Below are 21,389 nucleotides of genomic sequence, written 5' to 3'. Positions count from 1 at the left end.
TAAAACATTGTTATCAAGCAATAATTAGGTTAATATAGTAGGTAAAAGGAGACAATTCATTAATAAGATATATAATGCATACAAGGATAGAGTTTTGTATATCTAGTTGTTTTCTGGGGGGTGTTTCATTCCAAAGGATTGTAAAACATGAAAAAAAATATGACTGTTTATCGTTGATTTTTCATTCTACCATTGTTTTGTTTTGAAAATACTGCCAGATTAAATATTGTGATTCATCAATACACTGATGATACCAAGCCACCTCTGCATCAATATGCCATAAAAAAAACAACCAACAAACTTAATCCTTCATCATCCATGAACATTCGTAAGAAAAGCAAATTACATGCAACTATACTGGCCAGCTGAGATAAAATCATAAAGCAACATCTGCTTTCAATCAAAAAATACTTATTGGCACTTTCAAGCAGAAATAATCATGGATTTTACTGCATCCTTTCCTACCAGGTCTTCCTACAGTTGATTGGTACAAGGATATGTAAGGTCACTTTCCTTGCAGGTCTTGGTGTAGCTGATTGGTACACTGCATGTGTAGGTCACTTTCCTTGTCTTGGTAATAGTTGATTGGTTAAAAGAAATATGTAGGTCACTTTCATTGCAAGTCTTCTATATTTGATTGGTTCACAGAATGTGTAGGTCACTTTCATTGCAAGTCTTCAATAGTTGACACAGGATGTGTAGGTCACTTTCATTGCAAGTCTTCTATAGTTGACTGGTACACAGTATATGTAGTCACTTTCATTGCAAGTCTTCTATAGTTGACTGGTACACAGTATATGTAGTCACTTTCATTGCAAGTCTTCTATAGTTGACTGGTACACAGGTTATGTAGGTCACTTTCATTGCAAGTCTTCAATAGTTTATTGGTACACATCATGTTCAAGTCACTTTGATTGCAGTTTTTGTACAGTTGATTGGTATACAGCAGTGTAAGGTCACATTCCTTGCAGTCTTGGTATGGTTGAAGGGCAGGATGTGTAGGTCAGTTTCATTGCAAGTCTTATATAGTTGATTGGTATACAGCAAGTGTAGGTCACATTCCTTGCCAGTCTTGGCACAGTTGATTGGTAGCAATTGTGTAGGTCAAAATGAGATTTCTGCACATCTTGTCAATGACTAGCGCTACTGATATGTTGTGGTCAAAAATCTGGATAATTTCTCATTCTGTTTAATCCAGCTGAAACTGAAGCTACTCTCTGTTAGATTAATGAAGCTGTCTCCCGATATATGAGTTTGCAAAAGATTGCAATAGACTGCATATAAAAGCTGTCTCCTGATATATGTAAAACACATAATTTATATCAAGTGCTTTGCCATTTCAACCTCAAATCCAGGGTAAGTAAAACCCCAAGGGCCAAATATTTTGTTAGTTGTATGTGTCACTGTGGAAGGGATGGACCCTGTGACCAATGTCAGCTGCATGTAAAAATTGATTTTTTCATGCCCAGCATCTATATATATATACAGTTACAGGGTGGGAATATCAATACTTTTCAAGTTATGACCCAGGTACTAAGTCACTAGGATTTATGGATGAACTTCAGGGTGATTGCAACGTCCATGTATACATCTTTACCTGCCCAATGAATGTATTTATGGCTATATGATGTGGATCTTGATAGTTTCCATGCTATAACCCATGGGATAAGTCCTATATTAGGGTTGGGAAGGACCAAGCTATGGTCGACCCATGGGCTAAGTTTAATATTAGGGTTGGGAAGGACAAAGCTATGACACATGGGCTAAGTCCTATATTAGGGTTGGGAAGGACCAAGCTATGACCCATGGGCTAAGTCCTATATTAGGGTTGGGAAGGACCTGGGGGACAACATTAGTCTCAGGTAACAATTTGTCTTTCAATGTCCAGGAAGTTTAAATATTGTTAGAGGGTGGTGAAATCTCAATAATTTCTATTTTATGACCTTGAGATATAATCCCTGGGGCAGGATAGCATAGGAAAAGACTCTACAGGACGACCCAAAAGTCTGAGTCTAATGTGTTGACAGCTGGGTAATTTATTACCTGATTCTTAGATATGTACGACAAACAACTTGGAGCTATTTAAATTTATATAAAATCAATCCTACATCCATACCATACCTATGTCCAACTCCATGTGTAAAATCAAAACTCAAAAAGTGTTGGCAGAATCTACACTCACACAACTATCAGTATTATTAGCCCAACTTTTATGTCTAGCTTTAATGCTGTAGAAAGAGATAAAAGGCATTATATACATCCAAGCATACAACTGGACAGACACTGCCACAATATCCCCATGCTTCTTTGAGCTCAGACAACTAATTCATTGTCCACAGACATCGATGTTAACAATTGAGAACATGAAACTGTTTTGTGCACTGGAAGGCAAAATTCACAAGACAATTTTTTTGTATTTCTTGATTGAAATTAGAGCAAACTTTTGAGAAATCAATATGGAGTGCTCATGGCATTTTTAAAGATAAATATCCAAATAGCTGAATATCAATTAAGGCTACCTTAGTCAAGAGCCTTGCACACAGCAGGCACTGAATAATTAATTTGAATAGAAAAAAACAAATCCTGTAAGTGCACTGACAGAACCTACACAGAAGTTAAATGTGCTGAGAGAAGTCTAAGAAAATTTATTTAAAAAAATACACTTTGACATTACAGCCAAATGATCAATCTATAATGTATTAAATACGATATGCAATGTTCCTCCAACCACACTTAACGACTGGTACCCTGCTCAATTTGCAATAGGGTCAGAAGCACAGAAACAGTAATAAAATCAATAGATCATGTGCCAAATCTCATTCAAAAAGATTGATATAGATGGAACAGATAGCAAATGCTTACCTTAGCTAAACATGAAAGTAAGCAGGGGAGTCAAACATGTAGAAGAACTAGGTGTAAGTTATGAACAGATTCCAAGGAAATGAGAATAATATGATGTATGTCAAACAGTCGACTCTTGTTGAAGTATTTACATGGATTTATATTCTTTCTGCACTTTCCATTCTCAATGCCTCCAGAATGAAATACAACAGTACCTGACTGAGAGAGAGAGAGAGAGAGAGAGAGAGAGAGAGAGAGAGAGGGAGAGATTGTAGTGTTTAATAGTACATCAGCACATACTGGCTATTTGGCACTGATTTAAAGGCAAGTTCTAAAAATGTCAAGATAAAGAATTGCGAAAAAAATATTGACAGATAAACCAATCATAAATAAAAGCAAACATGTATAACAAAAAAGAGAGATAAAAAGTAAAGAAGCTGAAAATCTTTAAAAGGTATAAAAGACAAAGGTAAACAATTATGGAATCCTCAAAATATTGGAAAAAAATTTGTTACATAGACCACATTCCCTCAAAAAGTCAAAGATCTAGCAGCAAAAAAAATCTTAGCCAAGTTCACGGAAAAATTTCTGTCCCATATTGGTTGGGTGGGAGGAGTTGATACACTCAACAAGAATATTTTCTAACCTCGGTTGGCATTGGCAGGCAATGCACTGAGGTTGAGGTTACACAGTAGATGCCACTCTCCAATGATGGATTTAATGTAATTAATGTTGAGGAGTCTTCATTCCACTTGCCAAGTATATAGAACATACCGATTTATATTTTGAAGTCAATAAATGGAACCTTCTATTAAATACTGGGTGATGCAGGGCAGCTTTGGTTATCTACCCTTACAGTAACACAAATACAGCATACAGTACAAAATGCTTTTTATGAACGAATGATGTTTCTGTAAGATCCTTGATATATTCAGGCTGTGAAATTCAAAAAAATTCAAAGCTTGCAGGTGTCAAAATTAAATCCAAGAGAACTATTTTTTGTGTTGGCAAGATTCAAAGATCCAGGTACGGCTGTAATTTAAATTTTAAATAACATCTGAATTATATATCTTTCGTGTCTGAGAGCTGACATATGAGATAAATGACCCATGTGATTAGAATGGAACCTCTAAGTGATACAGCTATGACCACAACAATTACACACAAAACAATGACTTACTTTACAATCTGTAAACCACCACTACAGTGGCTTAAGTAGTTGTAGTGTCCATCTTGGATGCAGAAGGTCATGGGTTGAACCCCAGTCAAGTCATACCACTTATTAAAATGGCACTAGCAACTGCCTCGCTTGGTGCTCTGGATAAAGAAATTAGTGCCAGCACTGGTCAGCCTTGTTTCAGAATAACGCGATTAGGTGGGTCATGATGCTACATGTCTGCAGCATGATGCCCCAGTGCTAGACATCACTGAAAACTGCCACTGCAGATATCATTATTGATACGACTGATTTTTTAAAAAAGATATTTGAAAAATACAAACCACACACACACACACACTGCAGTAAACATTTACAAAATTGTTAACTCTCTACAAAAATATAATCATGGCTATCAGTGACACCTTAACTACCTGTTCAAATTAAATTATACTTCCATGTCTCTGCCATATTGGGATTTTTAATTACTTTTTTCCTTCAAGTATGGATCCTTTCGCATTCAATGTGGCAATGCGAGGAAAAGGTCTAAGCTGGCGAGAATTGGTTATACTGCACTTTCCACAACAATTACAAGTCAGATACATTTACTGACAAAAATTTCTTTATACTATTTATCTTTGAATAATATGTTCATTAACAGAACCTTTAATGATCAAAATTCTTTTTAGAGAACCAGTTTCAAGTTAGCTGTCCCACACTTAATGTTTCTTTAGTCACTGGAAAGCCAATAAAAGCACTCTTGTCAAGGCTCTATATCCAGCAGCATTATCAATTTTTCATCAAGTATAGACATGCCCCAAACGTACAGCATATCATACCCAAGCTCTGGCACCATACTGAATCTTCAAACATTTCAAGGGTTTATTTCAAAAAGTTCCTATGGTTTAGGTCTGCAAACCTAAAAATTTGGTACATGCAAAGGTAACTCCAAAACAAGACCACAGATTCAGGTACACACTATTGCAAAGACAAGTGTTGCAAACATATGCCCAAGACCAAATATTTCATACATTCAAAAACAGGAGTTAACTACACGATCAACCAGAGCAGCACAGGGATATGTGTTTAACAAACAGTCCTTACCTCAGGGACCTGCCAGCCAAGAATCTCAAACTTATTGGTGGAGATCACAATAAGGAAGCACAGTCATATGTGTTTAACAAACAGTCCTTATCCTTGGGGACCTGCCAGCCAAAAACCACACACTTATTGGTGGAGGTCACAATATGGAAGCCCAGTTATATGTGTTTATCAAATAGTCCTTACCCTCAGGGACTTGCCGGGGCCCCAAGTGGCCGAGTGGTCTAAAGCGCTCTCCGTCACGGATCACTGCCATCTCACCTCTGTCTGCGTGGGTTTCAAGTCTCAGATTCAGCCAACGTGGGTATGTGAGAAAGCTTGCCAGTAGGTTCTCATGGGTCGGTGGTTCTTTCCGGGGGTTTTCCCGGGTTCTTCCTCCACCATAAATACTGGCCCCCATATATAGCCTATCGTGTGCTGAAAAATGGCGTTAAACCCTACAACAACAAAACAAAAGAATCAGGGACTTGCCAGCCAAAAATCTCACACTTATTGGTGGAGGTCACAATAAGGAAGCCTAGTCATTTGTGTTTAACAAACAGTCCTTATCCTCAGGGACCTACTAGTAAAAAAGCTCACACTTATTGGTGGAGGTCACAATAGGGAAGCACAGGGATAAATGTTAAGCAAGCAGTCCTTAACCTCAGGGACCTACTGGTCAAAGACCTCACATCTATTGGTGCAGATGACAAAAGGGAAGCACATGGATATGTTAACATACAGGCTTTATGCTCGGGGACCTACTGGTCAAGAACCTCAAACTTACTAGTGGAGGTCAAAATAGGGAAGCACAGAGATACGTGTTTAACAAGCACTCCATACCCTCAGGGTCTACTGGCCAAAAAGCTCACACTTACTAGTGGATGTCACAATAAGGAAGCACATTGATAAGTGTTTAAAAAACAGTCCTTGCTGAGCTTTATTTCCAACCACACTCACTGAGCATTTTTCCCATCAAATTGTATAGATGACAAACTACAGGCACATACCAACTGTACTCACATATTATAAGTCAAGTACAAATGCAACAAAGATCCTGATCTGCCATAGCATAATGTGCCTCCAGACTGGGGTCTATATTGTTTGTTCTACTGATTATTCCTTAATAACTGCACAGAATCAGATCTGCCAGTGCATTATGCAATGGCAGAGCTGGTTCTGTGAAGTTTGCAGTTGGAATCAATTTATAAGCAAGTACATATGCTAAGTTTTACATCAAGTGTTGCCATAAATTACTTTTAGATGGAAGTTCTGATTATGCTAAATTTAGGACCCTTATTCCTGGCACTAACTGTAAATGTTTGCACACAAAAACAACCATCAGCATGAATTTCTGGGATGACTGAGATTGAGAAGTCTTCCTGTGAAATATTATTTACAAGACAGCATACAATCCACTGGCAGATTCCAATAATATGAGCAGAGCCAACCGCAGAGCAGAGCTCAGTGAGTGTGGTTGGAAATAAGGCACAGTGCTCACAGATGTATGGGTAATAGGCTCCCACCAGGGATTCAGCCTTGGGTCTATGTGACTCCCCCAAGCCTTGATCACAAAAACATAATGCAATCACACCACCTCAAGCATTAAATTACCCCCACCCCCATGATGTTCAGTGCAGTAAGTGCACATGTGAATGGTTTAACAAATTTACAAATTTCTTGAAAGAACTACAAACTTATCCAAGAGACAATAATGTCAATGTCAATAGTGCTTTCTTTAAAAAGGGAATGACCAAGAAAAAAAAGATTTTTTTAATCAAATGAACAACATAATCATGCACACCTGAAGTTTACAATCAACATAATCATGCACACCTGTTTACAATCAACATAATCATGTACACCTGAAGTTTACAGTAATACTCTTAAGCTGATTTTCAGCTTAATCTGTAAAAAGCTGCAATAATACTGTAAAGTATTTCTTCAATGAAAGGTTATTCGCTAACAAGTACCCATACCCTTTATTTCCACAAGGTAAAAAAATGACTATACCAATTGGACTAAGTTACAGGCATATTTCCTGCTATAAGGTTACTTCTGACAAATAACAGGCTAAGTATAATTGATGAATTACATATGCAAAGGCAGTTCCACCTACTCATTAGCACAGTCTTTATTTAGCTATACCTACTCATTGGCATATATATTTATGTAGCTCTGCCTACTTATAGCATAGCTAATAATATAGCTCTTCCTACTCATTAGTATAGTCACTCATTTAGCTGTTCCCACTCACTGGTATAGCGATTTATGTAGCTCTTCTTACTCATTAGCATAGTCACTTATTTAGCTCTGCCTACTACATTGGTACAGCAATTTATGTAGCTCTTCCTGCTCATTAGCAGTCACATATTTAGCTCTGCCTACTCATTGGTACAGCTATTTATGTAGCTCATCCTACTCATTATCACAGTCACTTATTTAGCTCTGCCTGCTAATTGGCATAGCTATTTATGTAGCTCTTCCTACTCATTAGTAGTCACTTATTTAGCTCTGCCTATTCATTGGTACAGCTATTTATGTAGCTCATCTTACTCATTAGCACAGTCACTTATTTAGTTCTTCCTACTCATTGGTACAGCTATTTATGTAGCTCTTCCTACTCATTAGTAGCCACTTATTTAGCTCTGCCTACTCATTGGTACAACTATTTGTGTAGCTCGTCCTACTCATTAGCATAGTCACTTATTTAGCTCTGCCTCCTCATTCGCATAGCTATTTATGTAGCTCTTCCTACCCATTAGTATAGTCACTTATTTAGCTCTTCCTACTCATTGGTACAGCTATTTAAGTAGCTCTACCTAAACATTGGTACAGCTATTTATTTAGCTCTTCCTACTCATTGTTACAGCTATTTATGTAGCTCATCCTACTCATTAGTACAGTCACTTATTTAGCTCTTCCTGCTCATTGGTACAGCTATTTAAGTAGCTCTTCCTACTCATTGGTACAGCTATTTATTTAGCTCTTCCTACTCACTGGTACAGCTATTTATGTAGTTCGCCCTTCTCATTAGCCTAGTCATGTATGTAAATTCAAGTCGTTATCATGGCATTTATTTGGAAAATTTCATGAAAACTGGATGATAAATTCTAAGTTATGACAGTCTGAGTTTGTATGTTAGACATAGTAGCAATCATGAAGGTGCCAGAGATGCCTATACAAGCCAGAGGACTGAGTTCAAGTTCTGCCTGACTATAATTACACAACAGTAACAGTCTACTTCAATCTGACTAAACTGACAGATCTCTTGAAGATCTGACAGCAACTGCTTAGGTCATGTTCTGGTGACCATTGAGTTGGCAAATGGAAATGCAGCTTTCAGGAATTTAGAAGTAAATCAAATCAATAGGCACACACTTATGCTCTTAGCCATACTGCTCACTCTCCCAAATGCCAAGATATAAGAATTGATCTGATTAGCTGATAAAATTAGCAATTATGGTAATAGGTCACCGAAACATGACCCCTAAGCATTCCTTAGATCTGATTTTAATCAGATTGCATTCTACCTTGCAAGCATAGCAGTAGTCAACAGACCATGCTTAGGTCAATCTGTTTATGTGCCACTTACAAGTGGGTGGAGTCTGCAAACCTTCAGTTGAAATATAAACATGTGAAATGTGAAATTCACCAGCAGATGAAGATAGCACACAACTTATGTTAAGCAAATACAGCTGTCTTTAAAACTGATTAAAACTTTACAGCATTTAAACAACAGAACACTGGCATTTTCTTAAAGTATGTTTCAATTTAGTAGTCTAGACTAATAAATACCATCCTTTACAAAGTCGCAATGATCTCAAGATATTTATTAGAAGAAATATGGTAGTTTTGCAAACAAGAATACAATTAAATCCAATTATGCCTTCAGCCATATTACATGGCAATGGGCGTCAGATAATGTTATTAAAGCATCTGTGGCAGTGTTAAAAGATGAAATGCAATAACTTCAAAAATTGAGATGTCTTCAAGTATCAAAACTTGTGCCTTAGATTTGGATAACACTTTCCAGATATAGTGCTGACAGATCTGTGTCTATGTTATTTGTTCTACTTGTGATTAAAGCGAACTACACAGTCACCCATCTGTCAGTAACTTATAAGATGGCAGATCTGCGTGTACCTGTCTTGTTCTACTTATTATTTCTAGTGAACCACCCAGTCCTTGATCTGTCAGTACATTATGGGATGGCAAATCTTTGTGTATCTGTTTTGTTCTGCTTGTGATTTTAAATGAACTAAACAGTCCATGATCTGTCAGTGCATTATGGGATGGCAGATCTGGGTCTGTCTGTTCACAGTTGAATAGACATACCAGCAGGTAAATACAGTATTTGAGCTTTTCCAAAACAAAACTTAATAAATATGATCAAACAGGATGACACTTCACTGGCTCTACAATGATGTTTAGTTGTATTGGATAATTAGACTTGTTAAACTTCATGTAAGTAGACCAATTTAGAAAAAAGAAAAATGCTTGGTTTTACGAGTTTTATCCTATTTTTCAGCACATGACAGGCTATACATATCAGTCAGTTTATCTGGTGGAGGAAGACCCTGGTAGAACCACCAAGGTAGCTACTGGCAAACTTTCCCAGAATCCCAAATGAAATGATCTTGAATAATTCATTAACTACCATGAAATGTTCATGAAACGTTCATGAATATACATGAGCTGAAAATGGTAAACTCATGAAATTATTAATTCAAGAACTGTTCCTCATGAAATTATTAATTCAAAAACTGTTCATGAACTCAAATTTCACAAACTGTTCTTGGACAGTTCATGAATTTTCATGAACCAAATTCATGAACAGTTTGTATTACCCACACTGGCCAAGCTGCGATTCAAACCCATGTAGACAGCACAATGGTGTGAGTTATCTGTCCATTTTTCCCTGCATTATCCTTGCCAGGCTTGGTCTAAATTGGAATTACCTCTACCTGATTATCATTCTGAAATTTGCTTTAATCCAACAAAAAAATACTGAATTTCCATTTTCAAGAACTTAATATTCTTAAGCATAAAATGCCCAACATGCTGCAAAATTACATAATTTTTTTGGCAATAATGGTAATTAAAGAAATATTGACTGCAATTATAGAAAACCAGTGTTACAAGTAACTTCAACTTTACTGCGTCTTTAAAGTTTTCTTGCAAGCAGATTGGCTATATTTTTTAACTTACAACTGGAAAATATCTGAAATACTGTACTCTGAAAATATAATCTTCAATCTTGAGAAATACCTTGTCATGAAAAAAAGCAAACATTACCTGTTGAAAATTGAGAAGAATGAGACAGAAACACTGTTAACAGCATAACCTAACTTGAAGACGTGGCAGTACAAGTTTCTGAAGGGCTCAAAGTTTGACTGGCATTTTAGCAAATCTGTTTAGTCTATTATAGCACAACATAAGTAGGTTATTTAGTGCTTAGAAAGGAAAATGCATTACCCAATGACATACCCCAGAAACAAACACAGACCTATAGGATTACAGAACCTGAATCCATACCAATTCAATGGCAAGTCAATAATCACAAAGCCAACATAGCTCCTGCCTTCATCCATCACCTCTTTTGGCATGCAAGAGACTGCATAGAGCCAACTCTACATCTGTCACCATCTTCAGCATTGGGCCAACACTATATCCATCACTTCCGACGACAGGCAAGAGACTGCATAGGGCCAACTCTACATCTGTCACCAACTACTGCTTGCAAGAGACAGCATAGGGCAAACTCTACATGTCACCACCTACTGCATGCAAGAGACTATAGGGCCAACTCTACATCTGTCACCACCTATTGGAAGTAAGAGACTGCATAGGGTCAACTATATATGTCACCACCTACTGCATGCAAGAGAGTGCATAGGGTCAACTCTACATGTCACCACCTAATGCATGCAAGAGACAGCATAGCACCAACACTACATCCATCACTTCCTTCAACATGCAAGAGACTGCATAGGGCCAACTCTACATCTGTCACCACCTACTGCAAGCAAGAGACTGCATAGGGCCAACACTATATCCATCACTTCCTTCGACATGCAAGATACTGCATAGTGCCAACTCTACATCTGTCACCACCTACTGCAAGCAAGAGACTGCGTAGGGCAAACTCTACATCCATCACCTCCTGCAGCATAGGGACAACACTAATTCCACCACTTCCTTCGACAAGCATGAGACTGCATAGAGCCAACTATATATCTGTCACCACCTACTGCATGCAAGAGACTGCATAGGGCCAACTCTACATCTGTCAGCACCTAATGCATGCAAGAGACAGCATAGCGCCAACACTATATCCATTACTTCCTTCGACATGCAAGAGACCTCATAGGGCAAACTCTACATCTGTCACCACCTACTGCAAGCAAGAGACTGCATAGGGCCAACTATATATCTGTCACCACCTACTGCATGCAAGAGACTGCATAGGGCCAACTCTACATCTGTCAGCACCTCCTGCAAGAAAGAGACAGCGTAGTGCCAACACTATATCCATCACTTCCTTCGACAAGCAAGAGACTGCATAGGGCAAACTCTACATCTGTCACCACCTACTGCAAGCAAGAGACTGCATATGGCCAACTCTATATCTGTCACCACCTACTGCAAGCAAGAAACTGCATAGGGCCAACCCTACATCCATCACCTCCTGTAGCATAGGGACAACACTATATCCATCACTTCCTTCGACAAGCAAGAGACTGCATAAGGACAACTATATATCTGTCACCACCTACTGCATGCAAGAGACTGCATAGGGCCAACTCTACATCTGTCAGCACCTAATGCATGCAAGAGACAGCATAGCGCCAACACTATATCCATCACTTCCTTCGACATGCAAGAGACTGCATAGGGCCAACTCTACATCTGTCACCAACTACTGCAAGCAAGAGACTGCACAGGGCCAACTCAACATCTGTCACCACCTACTGCATGCAAGAGACTGCATAGGGCCAACTCTACATCTGTCAGCACCTAATGCATGCAATAGACAGGGAGCGCCAACACTACATCCATCACTTCCTTCGACATGCAAGAGACTGCATAGGGCAAACTCTACATCTGTCACCACCTACTGCATGCAAGATACTGCATAGGGCCAACACTATATCCATCACTCCCTTCGACATGCAAGAGACTGCATAGCGCCAACTCTACATCTGTCACCACCTACTGCAAGCAAGAGACTGCATAGGGCAAACTCTACATCCATCACCTCCTGCAGCATAGGGACAACACTAATTCCATCACTTCCTTCGACAAGTAAGAGACTGCATAGAGCCAACTATATATCTGTCACCACCTACTGCATGCAAGAGACTGCATAGGGCCAACTCTACATCTGTCAGCACCTACTGCAAGCAAGAGACTGCATAGGGCCAACACTATATTCATCACCTTTTTTTGACAAGCAAGAGACTGCATAGGGCCAACTATATATCTGTCACCACCTACTGCATGCAAGAGACTGCATAGGGCCAACTCTACATCTGTCACCAATTACTGCAAGCAAGAGACTGCATAGGGCCAACTCTTCATCTGTCAGCACCTAATGCATGCAAGAGACAGCGTAGCGCCAACACTATATCCATCACTTCCTTCGACATGCAAGAGACTACATGGGCCAACTCTACATCTGTCACCACCTACTGCAAGAAAGAGACTGCATAGGGCCAACTCTACATACATCACCTCCTGCAGCATAGGGACAACACTATATCCATCACTTCCTTCAACAAGCAAGAGACTGCATAGGGCCAACTATATATCTGTCACCACCTACTGCATGCAAGAGACTACACAGGGCCAACTCTACATCTGTCACCACCTACTGCATGCATGATACTGCATAGGGCCAACACTATATCCGTCACTTCCTTCGACATGCAAGAGACTGCACAGGGCAAATTCTACATCTGTCACCACCTAATGCATGCAAGTTACTGCATAGGGACAACTCTACATCTGTCAGCACGTAATGCATGCAAGAGACACTGATAAAATGAGAAATGCAATTATCAATCATCAGAAATAGTCAAATACACTTGAAAGAGTCACTGCACTAAAAATGGAGGCAACAGATGGTTGAGCTGTACCACAAATAATTTTTACTGCAGTATACTTCAGTATTTCTGAATGTATCATGATACTTACCACTGTATACCACAATTATATTAAGGACCAACAATCAAATGTTCTGGTGCAGGGACCTGACAATTTATTTGTTTAATTCAAGTTCGAGTCTCGGATTTGGCCAATGTGGGTATGAGAGAAAGCTTGACAGTAGCTTCTCATGGGGCCATGGTTCTTTCCGGGGTTTTCCCAGGTTCTTCCGCCGCCATTAATACTGGCCACCATGTATAGCCTATCATGTGCTGAAAAATGTCATGAAACTCCACAACAACAACAACAAATCATACAAGTACCTAAATTGAATAAATATTGAATGAAAGAAGTCCATAATTTATCACCTCGAGTTTATTGCCTGATACAGTAAGAAGTAACAATCTAACTAATAATAATTAGTGGGCAAGATCAGAGAACAGCATAGCTACCATGACACATCCCTTTTCACGTATTCTTCATGTCAGGCAAAAACAAATTCAGTACTGTCACTTACATGTGGCTAAAATGGTCAATGACCAGCATAAGGACACATGGATTTACTGGTCATTTTCTGTAAGCACATGAGAAGTTCCTCAAACAGGTTGTTCTCTTCCACTTTATATTAAATTCTCAATATTCGTGGCAGTGGTGAGAAATCAAGGTAACAGCTTCAATTCAGTGGTGAATGGTCCACACTGTTCATGTTAGCCTGGTTTTCTATTTATTGGTAACTGACTCTTTTTGCTCCTACTTAATTTGAATTTTCTGGTTTTTTTATATTTGTTAAAACATTTTGATGAAAGTTTCAAATGTGTGAGTGCTGATGACAGAATTTAACCTATACTTTTACTTTTATTACTGATGTTCAAGGAAGCATATAGCTCAACTTTAATACTAACAGTTATCTAAGGTGTGTGCAGTTAATTAGGTCTTCTCAGCAATCAATGCTGACTGGTCAATTCATAAGTGTGACAGACAGATGGGTGTAGTTAAAATCAGGTAAACTGGGATTGGAACATGTGCCAACCATTTCAGGAAAAAATTGTAATGGATTGGAAACAAAATCCTAAAATTGGGAATGCTGCAATGTTTTAAAATATTTTTCATTGGAAGATGGCTCATAACAGGACAGCGGGAGCCCTAAAACAAATCCTGTCAGCATTTTAAATTTCAGTTCATCCCTGGCTTGACTGATAGCCTGATCTATTTGGAGCAGGGCTGCTAAGAACATTACTAGAAATTCATGAATTGTCATGGGTAAAATAAACTGTAGGGCAAAAGGACAATATGCATTGATGACAATGGGCTGTTATGACTCTATGGTCTTAAACAAAGTAACAAAAAAGAGAGAAAACCAAGTTTTGTAAAATTCAACAAATAATTTATTTCCCTATAATACAAATTGAAAATTGAAAAAGAATTTTCAGTATTTTCAATTAAATCTCCCAAAGTCCTAAAAGTTCTATCACAAATCCAAAAGTATTCCAAATGAATTCTAGCAGTTTTACAAATGAATTCCAATGTTGAATGTGCTGATGTGCCAGTAGATCCAATGACCTAATGTGTCAATAATCTTGATGTATCACAATGATATAATCCAAAATGTCCTTCAACCAATTCACAATAATCCCAATATAGTGTCCTAGTCCAAAACTTGAAGAGTACTTTGTAATTCCAGTGAATAATTTAAATAAATAAATTCTCTCAAATTAAAACTGAACATAACAATAAAACTGATTCCACTTGGGATGTTAAGTAGGAATGAGTAATTCTACTATAATCAACCATAATATAAAAACCTAAGGCACAATTTGAGAACCAGGATAATGGTCAAAGGCCCATGTCCATAAAATTTGAAGTTATAAACAATCTTATACAGATCTCTCCTACTTTGTCATCGTGATGGAAATTTCCATCAAATGTAAATAAAATTTGTTTCTAGACAATTCTAAGGTCAGAACCAAGATAATATACAGAACTCAAATGTAGTAAACATGTTTATTCTAAATAACATTGTACATTTAGACCCAACTCCTACCCTCAGTAATGGATAAAGGTCAATCACACAATACAAATTAACATATAATCATGAACAAAAGTCAGCACACTATACAAATTAAATGTCCTGATGTAACACATTGATGGAATGTCTCTGACTGAGTTCACAATACTCAAATAATACACTGACCATGATATACATGATATGGATTGACATCTTACTGCGTGACTCTAGTCCTACAATGTAAGACATCGGCCATGATATGCATGATATGGATTGACATCTTACTACATGACTCTAGTCCTACAATGTAAGACATCGACCATGATATGCATGATATGGATTGACATCTTACTGCATGACTCTAGTCCTACAATGTAAGACATCGACCATGATATGTACGATGTGAACTGACATCTTACTGCATGACCCTAGTCCTACAATGTAAGACATCGACCATGATATGCATGATATGGATTGACATCTTACTGCATGACTCTAGTCCTACAATGTAAGACATTGGCCATGATATGCATGATATGGATTGACATCTTACTACATGACTCTAGTCCTACAATGTAAGACATCGACCATGATATGCATGATATGGATTGACATCTTACTGCATGACTCTAGTCCTACAATGTAAGACATCGACCATGATATGTACAATGTGAACTGACATCTTACTGCATGACCCTAGTCCTACAATGTAAGACATCGACCATGATATGCATGATATGGATTGACATCTTACTGCATGACTCTAGTCCTACAATGTAAGACATTGGCCATGATATGCATGATATGGATTGACATCTTACTACATGACTCTAGTCCTACAATGTAAGACATCGACCATGATATGCATGATATGGATTGACATCTTACTGCATGACTCTAGTCCTACAATGTAAGACATCGACCATGATATGTACGATGTGAACTGACATCTTACTGCATGACTCTAGTCCTACAATGTAAGACATCAACCATGATATGCATGATGTGGATTGACATCTTACTGCATGACTCTAGTCCTACAATGTAAGACATCAACCATGATATGCATGATGTGGACTGACATCCTAATACATGACTCTAGTCCTACAATGTAAGACACTGACCATGACATGCATGATGTGAACTGACATCTTACTGCATGACCCTAGTCCTACAATGTAAGACATTGACCATGATATGCATGATGTGGATTGACATCCTAATACATGACTCTAGTCCTACAATGTAAGACACTGACCATGACATGCATGATGTGAACTGACATCTTACTGCATGACCCTAGTCCTACAATGTAAGACATTGACCATGATATGCATGATGTGGATTGACATCTTACTACATGACTCTAGTCCTACAATGTAAGACATCGACCATGATATGCATGATGTGGATTGACATCTTTCTACATGACTCTAGTATTGTATAATTGTAACTGCTTTAGTCATACTATACGTTCTATAATGTATTTCCCTTCATTACGTACATCCAGGCACAATGAAGAGGTTCATCCCAAAATTTGTTGACCACCATTTCAGCTGGTTGAAATGCAATGATAGCATACCTGCCATATTCCCAGGCAAGCTTGGCTATTTCAAAACTCAAATGGTTGTTTTGTGATTGGGGGAAGGATAATGCATGTGAACCAAAAAAGCAATATTTTTCAAATGGAGAAATAGCTATAGTCCCTACAGAAAATGACTGGAAATTTAAAAATCTGAATAAAAGAAAAAAATAATCATCTTTTCTTTAAAGTATTAATATACTACCATACAAAAAATAGTTGACAGAGTTAGCATTGTCAAATATCATGACCATACATGTATACAAACATGTGCACACATAATCACTACCACACTGACATTACTTAATACATTTGATCAGTGGAATACAGTCTTAATAAGATGCAATCTTTGTAACACTTAACAGTTCATTTTGGTGTTTGAAGGTAAATCAACTGTCAATTGTGTTCTCATTAGAGACCAGAAGGTACTGTTGATCAAACTTCATGCTTGATACTCTGAGCAAATCCTGGCCAGAGATTTCTTTTTCCCTGTCAATCATAATGCTGGCAGTGTCAGATGCACTTAGAGATAAACTTGTCTCTATAGAAAAAGAAAATATAAATCACATGACCATTTCAAGGGGGGGGGACATACATTTTTTTCAAGCTATAAGAGGGTCCTACAGGTAAAAGAGAGTAATAAATGCCTCTGCCCAGCTATGTAATTATGCAATATCTGTAGCAACTCAAATCAAACATGACTGTGTGCTTATTACTCTTTTTTAATCATTCTATTTCATGGCTAAAGTCAACATGGGATGATTATTTTAATGGCAGTTTAACAAGATTAAGATAGCAATTAATAATAAAGAGTACCAGAGCATTTCATTCAGCATTTCAAAGTGTGCGTGTGATTTGGATTTGTAATGTAGCTTTTTTTTAAAATTTAGTCATATCGCTACAATGTCTGCAGTGTGGAAGTTTATAGTGATGTCCAGCACTGGGGCATAATGCTGCAGACATGTAGCATGATGTCCCACCCAGTCATTATCCTCACACCAAACCGAAAAGTCCTAACATTAACCTCTTAATGCTGAGTACCAAGCAAGGCAGCTGTTCGTACTATTTTTATATGTCTTTGGTATGACTCGGCCAGGGTTCAAACCTGCAACTTCCTTTATCTGAGGCGGACGCTGTAACCACTAAGTCACCGGAGTGGTCCAGCATGCTAGATAAGTTTTGGTTTGTCCTCGTGTTACATACAGGTGGTGTTGATATACATTCCTGGGTTATCAATGTTCATATGGATTTTTGCAGTATGTGCTTCACGTAGTAAAAGTCCATCAAACAAGAGTTCTAAAATTTAGTTTTGCTTTGGTTTCTTTGCTGATGCTTCATTCTTCCCTGAATGACAGCTGTATTTCGACAATTTGCTTTCAAAAAAGAATCACACTAGTACACTGTTTATGTTGTTTATTTTATATATGGAATCTTCATGCTCACAAACTTGCTAATAATCTTCAGTAAAGTCAATGTTCTGTAAACCTATTGTTGTTCAACATGCTTATCTTCAGCTTACCAAAGCTCAAACAAATTGAGTTGTTCAGTTTGTATACTTTAAGGATGCAAGTAGGCCTAGTAGGTTCCACTACTGCAGTGTTGAAAGGACTGAAAACAACATCTCTGACCACCTTACCTTAATTGTCTCTATGACAGTTAGATGTATGAAGTACCCAAAGCTTAGATAATTTGACATTAGCTCTAAGCAGGACTATCTGGATGGTCAAAAAATCTGGGGTGGGTTTTTCCCTATGATTACCACCAATCATGCTTTCCAAAACATGACCATATAATGGATTTTGGAGTACATAATCATGTTTCTAGTGTGACACATCATGTTATGGCATGTATTTGGCAGCTGAGGAATGCTGAATGCCAGACTGTTTTCCAATGTAAACCTGTACATGGCCATGATCATGCCCACTTAATATGCAACACCCTGATTGGAATAGTTGGGAATGCCAAAATCAGATTAGGTTGAAGAATTTTTCTTTAATTAAACAACTAAAAATATACTAATATAGAATAAAGAGTTTAAATAGCTTTGTTTCATTCAAAATATTTATCATCCTTTGAACCAATTCTGGCATTTGTGGCTTCCATCACATTCCAACCAACTGAAAAGTAGGTCTTCCAAACTTGAAAATACATCCATTTGCTTGTGTGAGAATTGGAATTTATTAGAAGAAAAAAAAGACATCCAAGTATATAAAGTCCACCTAAACCAACATGGCTTTTAATTTGTGGAAAAGCTTCAAAATGTGCTGCCAAGTGTATAAGATGTTCGTGACAATTTGGATGCTCATTTTGATGTCAGTCAACATTGGAACTTGATACACATAGCCGTTATTTGGGCAGTAAGACATAACACCAAAACATAAATAACATGTGATACATCTTACAATGTTGTTGTTGTTCTAGGGTTTAATGCCATTTTTCAGCACAAGATAGGCTATACATGGCAGCCAGTATAACTAGTGGAGGAAGAACCCCAGAAAACCCAGGGGAGAACCACCAACCCATGAGAACTTCTTACATTGTAGGACTAGTCCTACACTTAAGACCTCGACGCTGATATTTATGTTTTGGGTGTCTGGGTCTTACTGCCTAACTAACGCCGTGATGTAGCATGTTTTGCTGTCGACTAACATTGTAACAAAAGTAAATTTTCAGGAATATCTCACACAATTGGCAACCAATAACAGTGCTTTTCTACAAAGTAAAGTTATAATGTCTTAGTCAGACTTTACTGACTCTGATGTATTTTCTCTAATAAATTCAAATTCTCACAAAAGAAATGGACCTGTTTTCAAATTTCATTGGCCTATATTTCGGTTGACTGGAAAGCGATGAAAGCCAAGAATGCCGAAATTGGATAAAGTTTAAATTTTATTCTTTAATGAAATTAATAAAAATATATTATGCCTATTGGAAAAATAAAGCATTGTTTCATTCCATTCTAGAAACACATCTGCCACATGAACCTACCTAAACATACTTTGGCATACCTCGACTACCGTCGCATTGCAACAAATTCAAATGTATGTCAACAGAACATGAAAATGCATCCATTTGCTAGTGTCATATTTTCATTCCGCCAGGATAAAGACAGCATAGTAAGTATATTAATTACACATACATTAGTGATGTGTGATGTGATGTGGATTTTTAACGTAGCTTTATCAATTTGTCAGTACCATTTTTATAAGTCTTTGATATGACTCAGCCAGGGAAGGAACCCACGACCTCCCGCATCCGAGGCGGACGCTCTAACCACTAGACCACCGGAGCAGTGTCATACATACATTAGTGAGAGAGTGTCGCTATATGCTGCCAAATGTGTGAGATATTCCTGAAACTTTGACTACTCGTTCCGATGTCAACAACATCAGAACATGCTATACAAGGCCGTTATTTGGATAGTAAGATATAGCACTTAAACAAAACCAACACGTGACGTGCTATGTCTTACATTGTAGGACTACTATTACAACAGATTGCGGGGGTGGGGGGGGGTGCAAACCAACCAGTTGCTGGCAAGAAAAAAAAATGTTGCTCTAAAATGGAAGCTGTTTGTGTTTCTATTTATGGAATGAGACAAATGCTTGAGGTGCTGTGGCGTGACAAAAATAAACATCGTGAAAAATTACGATCGACCCAAGACTTTTATTTACCCTACAGACTACAGTATACTATCAGTTTGAGTTCATGACAACTGTCTAAAACACCAACATATTATGTGCCCAATTTTTCACAACAAAGCAAATCTACGTTCTTCACCTTTTCTCTTGTAAATACATCTCCCCTCTTCGAAACTTTCACATAAACATTTTCTACATGTGCTGATTGGAAGCTGCCATCACTGTTGTTTTTGTTCTTCTGTTTCTCCCCTATGCACACCACACCACGCTGTACCACCGGTCCTTGTATTGACCGCAAACCACCCTCATAAATATATGTTTATCTTATTTTTTAAACTCCTGGTACATGATTTTATGTTTTTATTCATGGCTGTAAATAGTACAGAATATCTCAGGTTAAATGTTTCCTAAGTGACCAGAGAATCTTAAGAGTTTAGCTTTGCCTATGATCTATGAATACGTATGTGTTGACATTTATCAATAATAATCTTAATAATACGACTTATATGGCTTAATATCTCAGTGGCTGCCGGGGTTTCTATAATAATTCTGTAACTTCCCATAGGTTGGGCTAGATCACATGAATTGGCCAATTCGACGCAAAACGAGTAGTGTATTCTGTCACGTGGGGTCTATTGTGAAATACAGTCGTAATAGACAGTGTATAAGGATTAGTTTGGATTCACTTCATAATACTGTAAGTTCCTCTCACATTTTCATTTATAACATTGACAATTAAACTGTTTGTTAAGTTTTATTAAACTTGATTTTCTTTATCGCTGTTACTTGTTTGTGACACTAGAGTCGTAACAATACTAACTCAATTTTATCACATAACTGTGGGTGGATGGGTTAAAATATTTATACGATATTGTAATGAATGTTACTCAAATACACTCAAATAAATTTGAAATTCTCAAATGAAAGTAGTGAAGT

The 21,389-nt window shown here is 37.7% G+C and overlaps 1 protein-coding gene across 2 annotated transcripts in view; it reads right to left on the bottom strand.

Moving 5' to 3' along the window:
- The window catches only part of LOC149787959 (protein arginine N-methyltransferase 6-like), a 137,463-nt gene extending 116,761 nt beyond the window's left edge, over nt 1-20,702 (bottom strand). The window contains exon 1 of one of the 2 annotated variants that reach the window (XM_089974231.1): nt 20,593-20,702. In XM_089974231.1, the coding sequence (XP_089830357.1) occupies nt 20,593-20,612 (20 nt within the window). In that variant the 5' untranslated portion in view covers nt 20,613-20,702. Of the gene's footprint in view, nt 1-4,021; nt 4,125-20,592 lie in introns of those variants that run through there. The other variant, XM_089974229.1, reaches the window with a different exon arrangement.
- Between the last annotated feature and the right edge of the window lie 687 nt (nt 20,703-21,389).

This window comes from Sinohyriopsis cumingii, chromosome 11 (assembly GCF_028554795.1).
Source record: "Sinohyriopsis cumingii isolate HCF-2022 chromosome 11, ASM2855479v2, whole genome shotgun sequence".
Lineage (NCBI taxonomy): Eukaryota > Metazoa > Mollusca > Bivalvia > Unionida > Unionidae > Sinohyriopsis > Sinohyriopsis cumingii.
Note: the sequence above shows the minus strand (reverse complement) of the source record. Positions and strands in the feature narration are given on the sequence as shown.